The following is a 9,104-nucleotide window of genomic DNA, read 5'->3' as shown; positions in this document are numbered from 1 at the left end:
TTTAGAAATTAAATTTAGAATAAATAAAAAAAAATTGGCTTTAATGCCCAAAACCCAAATTTAACAATAAAAGTCTTAGAAATAAGAAGAAATTATTTAACGATCAAATTTGGACAACATATTCAGGTCTCAAACTCACTTTAAAGATAAAATATAGTGTAAATAGTATCAAAAAATAAAAAAAAAGTGTCAAAATAGTGACATAAAATTTTTCAAGTATTCAAAATGAACCTCAATGTTTATTTGAAATGTCATTCTTCTATCCATAAATTGTAAAAATGCCTATTTATTTATTTATGATAGGTTTCACAGTCTTTTCCCCTTTTTCTTATTTTTCCACTTAAATGAGAACTAAATTAGTAGAATCCAATAAGAAAATTCAACTATTTTTAGATGAAAGCTCATTCTACTCGGTTAAAATGTCTATTATTCATTTTTTCGTTAAGAACTAATATTTTTTATTTTTAAAATTTATAATTTGGTTCAAAATTGAATTGTTTTGTTGAAAAATTCTCTTTTTAGTAGAAAACCAATTTTTTAGTTGAAAATGCAACTGTTTGGTTGAAAATTAATCAGTTTGAAATAAAAATATTTTTAATTTAAATATCAACTCCTCGTTTAAAGGTTGAACTGCTTTCTTAAAAGTTCAGTTTTTTGTGGTTAAAGATTATAATTTTTGGTTGGAAATTCGCGTTTCATTTAGTTAAATTTTTTGTTGACTAAAAAATTAACTATTTCGTTGAAAATTCAACGGATTGGTTCTAAATTAAATTTTTTATAGCAAATTGATATTTACCGGCTGAAAATTCAATTGTTTTGTAGAAAAATTGTATTTTTGGCTAGAAAATTAAACTATTTCGTAGAAAATTGAACTATTTGGTTGGAAATTGATGTATTTTGTTGAAACTTAGTCTTCGATTGCTAAACCTAACGGTTTCTTAGTTTAAATTAAAATATTTTTTGTTGAAATATCTACTATTAAATTTGTGTTGAAAATTCGTTTTTTTTTTATGTATTGTTTCAAACCGAAAATTTAACTTTTTTGTTCAAAATTAAACAACTTGGTATAAAATGTATGTGTTTTGTAGAAAACTCGTCTTTCTGGTAGAAAATTCAATTTTATGTTTTCAAAATGTATTTTGTTAAAAATGCGTATTTCCAAGTTAAAAATGCAAGTGTTTTGTATAAAGTGTATCTCTGTAGTTTAAAAATTTAACAGACCTATAGAAAATTCTTTTTCTTTCTACTGAAACTAAATTTTTTTAACTAAGAATTTAACTATTCAATTTTTGGTTGAAAATTTATCTTCTCTCTCTTTCTCAAAAATATATATATATTTTTTTTTTGTGTGTGGAAAATTAATTTTCTTGTTGTTAAAAATTCATCTGTACAGTCGAACATTCACTTTCGTGGAAAATGTAGGTAATTTGTTGAGAATTGATATTATTAAATGAAAATTAAGAATACACATTGTGTAATCTCCTATTAAGTACATTAAAAATTAGTCCCCTGGCGTGTCACAAGCTAAGAATCACAATCAAAGCTAAAGATTTCCCAATAAATTAAAAGAAAAATGTCATTTATATTAAAATTGTTAAATTCTGTGATAATAAAAGATAAATTTATGTCGCACATATTTTTAAATTTTAATATTGAATATTTAAAAACTTGAACTTAGTTTTGTCCCTCAGTTTTTGCAGTCAGTCCCCTGGTTCAACTTGAAAATTATTTTATTCGTTCTATGTGCAACAAAGTCATCTTTTTGCGTTAAACGGAACATTTTGAACGGGAAATGTGTCCTGATGTACAACAGATATTTAAAAAAAAATTAAATTAACAGATTTTGGTACTTTATATACTCAAGGTGGACAGACAATTATTCCTGCAAGTCAATTAATAATACTTTATTAGTATTTGTGATAGCCTCGACGTTTTTGGAATTTCTCAGTCCCCTGCCGTCAGTCCCCTGTCACAGAATGAGGCAGGGGACTGATGGAACTACCAGGGGACTGACAAAATAATAATTTCCAAGGGACCTGATGGTCAACAATGCATCCTAAATATAAAAAACAATTAACAAGGAAGTCAATCTTAAAAAGAAAGAGCAAATAGTCATCAATAGCTATCAGAAACTACTGAATGAGATGTGCTGTGGACGCTACAATGAACACTGCTTATCCAGACAGTGTCAAAAGTGTATCAATAAAACTGCTGCTATCAAAATATTTGACAACAAACCCTTGCGCTTCCAAAATTGGATGGCTCAAAAACAAGAGTTCATAGAGTCCAAAGCTAAAATACCACTTCAATTAACAAAATATCTGAAAAAAGACGTTGATCATCCAGCCACGTCAACTCGTAGAAAAACTGAAAGAGGATTTAGATAAATTTTTGTTCCGCGAAAGACACATTGCCCGCCAATTTAATGTAATAAATACTCTGAAGAAAAACATTCCTAATGATGATGCTTTAATATGCATGGATTTTTCTCAAAATTATGCCGACGAATATATCTCAAGAAATCCAACCCGCTCATTTTGGAGATTATCTCGTATAAATTAGTCTTCACACTGTTTTAGTCTACTTAGAAAATATGACTCAGTCGTCTAGCACAGCATTCTTAAACACATCTCATTCCACAACTGCTATTTTGGCACATTTGCTACCCATTTTGAAAACATTGCCCTCGATATCACGTGCCTTCACTTTTCAAGCACTGGGCCCGTAGCCCAATGTCGCAACAAATCCATGTTTCATATCTTGGCTACAAAGCTACCAAAACAACTTCCAAATATAAAAAATGTTGCTACATTAGTTTACGTCGATAAATAATCTATGGAAAAATTCGTAGAGCGATTCAGGAAAAGTGTCCTGGAATTATTATAAGCACTATTGACTATGAAGCTATTAAAAGAATGAGAAGTATTTAACCCAAAGACTTTCAATGGCACCTTTAAAGTTTATTAAATGAATGGAAAAGTTCGTTTAGCAATACTAACAATGAGCAGTTTGAGCTGTTTCTGCGATTCTGATACGTGCGAACATTTCAGAATAGGAGGCTTGACATATCAACTATCAAGAGAACACTAAACTCACAGTCGAGGATGTTTTCACAGATTTTGAATGTGAAAATAAAAAAGAATCTACGAATAGTTATGTAACTTCTAGACAAATGATTAGGTTGGATCACAAGATGTCTCCGACGTAGCTAAGGAAGAAATTGTAAAGAAGTTACCTAGCCCCAACGTGGTTCGAACTGTTGGATCCTCAAAGTAGGAACACTAATTTTCAAATGTTTCATGTGCTTGAAGTTCGGAACATTCAAATGAACGATTTTTTTACAGATGCCTTAGTTAACTATAAATAGGGCTAAAATGTTGGTTAATTTATATTAGAAATAATAAATTTACTAAAACAAAATCATAATGCATCTTTTTTTATTGCAGTTGGAACAATATTCATGGATAAAATCGAATTGGGAAAAAATATTTCGTTCATTTGAACCTTCAGAACTTCAGGTACATAAATTTTTCTTATTACAAGACATTTTTCTAAAATAAAAAAAATAAAAATAGTTAATCAGTAATAACATGCAGTTTTTACTTCATAAAGACAGTCCCCCTGGTACGTGCGTCAGTCCCCTCTCGCGACTTTTCACAAAATCATTAATAAATCCTAAACTACTGCAAAATGCAATAGCGGGGACGTACCTATATACTACTTAAAAAACTTATTGCAATATCGAATTACTTTCTCAGGAAAATCATCTCGTAAAAATATAGAAATTAATATCTTTATTATCGACATTTACAAATAATTTTCAATAGTAAAATTTAAATTTTAAATAAAGTATATGCAAATGAAAATGTAAAAAATAAATTATGTTCTAATTTTTTATGTTCTTGACAAAATTTTGTCGTAAATAACCTCTAAATTTTCTAAAAAGAAATCTATAAATCAGAATTTAATATAAGTCCACTGAAATAATAAATGTAATCTAATAAAAAAATACGAAATAGAGAAACGAACAATTATAAATAATGTATATTCTTCTATATTTATTCACAAAATAATACATAAAATAAATGGATACCTGCTCTGAAGCTCGTTTTATGTATCTGTCAGGTAAATTGCCATATTGTTTTGAAAATTTGCCGATGATGTTTAAAATATTGAATTCCCGGGGCATGTTGGATTTCAAACCTTAAATCACAATTCAATTCAAACAAAATACGGCAAAGATTAGAGTTATATTAGAGCCATCAGAACTTATTCTAACCTAAAAACATAAAATTCAGAGTGACTATAACGCATGCGCAGATAATTAGTGCCAGCTTTCTGGCGCGTTTTTTGATTTTTGATTCATTATAAACAAATGAGATACATATAATGAATAATAATATATTATAATTATTATCAAAAAGAAACTTTATAATTTACGTGTCTTGTTGAAAATATTTTCTGAGAGTATAGGGAAACTGGAAAGAGCGGCTATATTCACGGAAATCCCGGGAGCGAACACCGAATATTTTCCGTGTGGCAATACGAAAATTAAGGGACGCACATTATAAAAATATGTTTTAAAAGATGGGGACTACGTTCTTTTTTAAATATAATTAAATTACTGAATATAAAACCAAAGGAGATTGAAAAGTGAAAATTGATTAAAATTATATTTTAATTTCTTAAATATTATTGCGAAATTAAGTAAAAAGTTACACATTCTATCTTTAACGTTCAAGTTCTAAATGTTAATGAATAGATTAAAGCAATAAAAAAGTAAAATACGCCAGTAACTCTGAAAAACTCTTGAGATGAAAAACAAGAATGTGCACGAGTGGCCCAAAATGGCCATTATTCAAATTATTTGATTGTCTATTGAATATGCTGCGCGTATTTTACCAAAAACAAATGAAGCTTTTTAAAATTATAGAGTTAAAAAGGACAACATTTGTAGATCCTTTTCTTTTTTTATTTCTTTTTTTTAATTAGTCTCTTCTATAGTTAAAAGGGGTTGGGATTATTAATTTTGAAGTGTCTAGGCCCAATGAAAATATTTGGTCTAAGCTCACCGAATTTCGGCGAACCTAGAAACGACACCTATTAATTCACTCTTTTGAAGAAAACTTTTAAATTTTTGGGAATTTGATTGCTTTAAAATTCAGGATTATAGAAAAGTAATTACTTTTCGGAATTTAATTCCAAAAATATAGTCTATACATTTATTTTAATTAAATCTTTGTAAAGAAATGTTAAGCTTTTTTTGGAGTAGAAAAATTAGAATCGTGCATCTCGAAATGGTCCTGAGTGGGGAAGATTTTGTGACTTGGTTTATATTACAAGGCGTCTGGTTCACGTCCCCGCGTACGTTCGACTCACAACGTCTTCGAAGTTCGACTCTTCAGTTATTGTCTTCAATCGAAATTAATCTCGGGTCGTGAGTGGTCCCACGATTTTTTATTCCAATCCGCATTTGAAAATTAGTCCCCCTATATAATTAGATCATTTTATCATTTTAAATTTTACTTTCAAAAATTCAATATGAATTTAATATAATTCAGAAAATTTATTTTATAATAAAAATTAAGTAAATGTGTAGTGTTTTGTGTTGTGAGTTTCAATTTCTGTTATGCTTCGTACATATTTTTCTTATTTATATGGATGCTACTATAACGTGAACTCATATACCCAAAACTAAACTTACGAGAAGTGGAAGTGACGCGGTAAATATTTTTTATCTAAAATTTCAAAATTATGCATGGGTACTAGGTAAATTATTCATCTTATGAGACATGAAAATGATTTTCGAATCTGAAGACGCACTAGTTGTACTTTTTTAGTAAAAAAATCTTTCGAACAAAAAATTCAATAAAATTATCCCCAATTTATATAACCATCATCACGTTTCACATTTTTCTATCAGAATTTGACATACGGTGTGCGAATTGCAAAATACAATAAGCAAATTAAAAAAAGTTACTTATTATTTAAAAAATATGAATTAAGTAAAAAAATTATTATTTTCCTTCAAAATGAGTTTAAAAAATCGTAATAAATGATATACAGTGATACGCATATAAAAAGAAATAACGAATACAAAAATTAATAAAAAATACAAAATCACATCCGACTGTGAATTTTGTTTTTTGGAAAACGTTTTGACTAAAAAGGTTTATTCTCTAATTTGTATAGTGACTAAAAATATCTGTCATCGGTACAATTTGGATTTAGAATTTAGAGATATTATGAAAAGAAGCAAAAAAATGTTTTTATCACGGGAAATCATTGTCATGTTAAACGCATTAAACATTAATCTCAGCTTCGAGATTAATGAGATTTTATTAGTTTTCTATTTATTTTATTGCATGCGTATTTTCTATGATTGATTAATAATTATAGTAATTTTTAATGATTTATAAACATTTTACATTAGTTTATGCTTTGCATAATTTTTTCAGTGTGGAATGCATTGCAGTATCGGTAAGCGGAGTATAAAATCTTATAATTAAGAAGGTATTATGCCCCGTTTATCGTCAGTGCGGTGTATGAAGGATCTTCATTTAAGCAATGTAAATAAAAATGCAATGGAAATATGAAGGTATCAATAAAAACTCTGTTAAATATTTCATTTGAGTTATTGACTTAAATCTTTATTAACAGTTGTCTCTTCTTTCATTTGTGCTATTTTGTTGAAATTTATTAATCTATCCTCATCTTACTTACATTTTTTAGGTTGCGTTGGATAGAAAAAACATGCAATGTTTTATATTTTATTTTATAGAATTTCGCGATTAAAGCTATCGCTGTCAATCTTTGATTACAATGTGTCAAGGCGTACAGAAAATGTCCGTACTTAATTAGAATTTTTTAATAATTCAGATTGTGTTTATTAAATAATAAACTATTTTCTATCATTTTCGTACAAATAAATTCACTCGATAAAATTAATATGGAAATGATGAAAATTAAATAAATAGTGCCTGAAAATTATTGTATTTAAACAAGTTTGGATTTCAAAGTTTAACTTTAATCATTTTCTTGATTCAAGCTTAAATTGTTTCAAATTGCACGAATTTTAAATAAAAATTCTTCATAGCTAAATAATTTTAAAATATAGAAAAGGTTAATATTGGAATAATGTGTTATGTTAACAAAATACAAAATTATTTGGTTGAATCGCATTACGGACTCTCTTCGTTACAATTTACATAAATTGTTCAGAATTAAAAAATTTTTAATCTTCCGGTTGAAATTCTTATTAATTAAAAACAAGTTTAAAGTAAAAATATTAAAAAATGTATTTAAATAAAACTTTATGTGTTAAAAAATTTTAAATTAACAAGACGTTAAAAATTTAGGAATGAACCATTATTTTAAATTTAAATTGTTCAAGATTTGAAGTTTTCATTTGGGTTGTTCTTGTCTTTAATTACATATTTTTTAATCCCTTTGGTACGGAAATATAGACACTTTTGTCTTGACTTTTGCAAACTTTGTGAACGATTTTTTAATGGAAATGTTTTGCTAAAAATGTCAAATTTGTGGAAAAACCAAATTAAAACGTTTTAAATTTTCAAAACGTCAGAGTTCACTTCTAAACATTTGATAATAATGTTGAAGCTTGGAAGTGTTACAATTTTAAGTCTTTTGAAACCTGTAAGCTTTAGATTTTTAAGACTATACGTTTTGAATCTTAAATTGATAAAAATAACCAAATCGAACTATATTTTTTTAGATATTAGTTTACAAAAAAATTTTAACAATTGCGAAAACGTTACTATATTTCTTTTGAAATAATTAATTAATAATTTTAAACAACTAACTTATTTTAAAGTACATTTTTAATCCAACAGAAATTCAAAATATGGTTCAATTATCCAGAATTATTGAAAAAATTGGGAAAATTTTTGTTTTTAATCAATATTTTTAAAGATAAAATTGTACCTAAACTTTTTGAGGTACAGTGGGCCAAAATGGCAAAAATAATTCATAATACAATTCTGGCTATAATTTTGAATCGACTTCATTATTTTTAAATTAAAGCTAAGATTCGTTTAGACGGATTTTAAGAGGCATTTTTTAATATACTTTATTAAACCATAATGTGAAAAAAATGGTAAAATTTAAGATATGAATTATTTAATGACGCGCTCATAATTCAAAATGATTAATATAAGTGTGTAATCAATAATCAAATATTCGCGAAGCATAATTTGATAGTTTATTATAAATTTATAATCTGATATTAACATTTGTTTTTTTTTATAATCAATGGTTGATGATTTTATTTTTAAAAATGTGCAGTTTAGCCAATTTTTTGAGCATTTAATGTGCTTCTTTCTTATTTTGCCCCACTGAGTGACGGTACAGGATATTCTAATTGGAATGAAAAGTAAACTTTATAAAGATTTTGAGACAGAAAGAAATCCTGTATAAGTTTATAAAGCACATTGGCTCTATAGATGAGTATTTGAATAATACAGAAATATTAAAAAAATAAATGTCTTTGTTATTGTTATACATATCTTTAATACAAAATGTGTAGTTTAAGCAATTTCTTGGAGTTTCAAATACTTTTTTGAACAGTGCTTTGTTTAACTTGGAAGTGATGCCATAGTGAATATATTGTAATTTCATGACCTTACTTGTTATTACCAAATTTGGTAAACAAAAATATTTTGTAAATTTATTCTTTATGTTGCCCTACTGTGTGACTGTGAGTCAGTGAGGCACCCTTAATAATAAAACACAATGGCTCTTCGATAGGAATTGAGTGAATTGCGAATAAACATGACGCTAGTCAGGTTGGTCGGTGACGGTTGTTGAAATAGCCGACTCACGACCACCCCGATAGTGTCAAATAACAGACACCGGTTAAGAGGTCGTGTTGAAGAAATGTCATTCGAAACGCAGAAAGCAACGCAATGCCAGTACAGCATTTGGACTGCATACGCACGAAATTCCATCTTGATAATTGATTGTCTTTTTAATAAAAAAATTTGTTAATGAAAATAAAAAAAGATAATCGGAAAAGTACTGGTGATGGAGCCTTGGAAATTAATCACTTCATAGTGTTTATGTTGCGGAGAAGGTCCTTCAATTTA

The 9,104-nt window shown here is 27.6% G+C and overlaps 1 protein-coding gene across 1 annotated transcript in view; it reads right to left on the bottom strand.

Moving 5' to 3' along the window:
- The window catches only part of LOC117176148 (probable 39S ribosomal protein L24, mitochondrial), a 10,704-nt gene extending 6,425 nt beyond the window's left edge, over positions 1–4,279 (bottom strand). The window contains exon 1 of the mRNA XM_033366231.1: positions 4,094–4,279. Coding sequence (XP_033222122.1) covers positions 4,094–4,189 — 96 coding nt within the window. The 5' untranslated portion in view covers positions 4,190–4,279. The remainder of the gene's footprint in view (positions 1–4,093) is intronic.
- Positions 4,280–9,104: the final 4,825 nt, after the last annotated feature.

The sequence above is a fragment of the Belonocnema kinseyi genome, chromosome 7 (assembly GCF_010883055.1).
Source record: "Belonocnema kinseyi isolate 2016_QV_RU_SX_M_011 chromosome 7, B_treatae_v1, whole genome shotgun sequence".
In the NCBI taxonomy this organism is placed as follows: domain Eukaryota; kingdom Metazoa; phylum Arthropoda; class Insecta; order Hymenoptera; family Cynipidae; genus Belonocnema; species Belonocnema kinseyi.
Note: the sequence above shows the minus strand (reverse complement) of the source record. Positions and strands in the feature narration are given on the sequence as shown.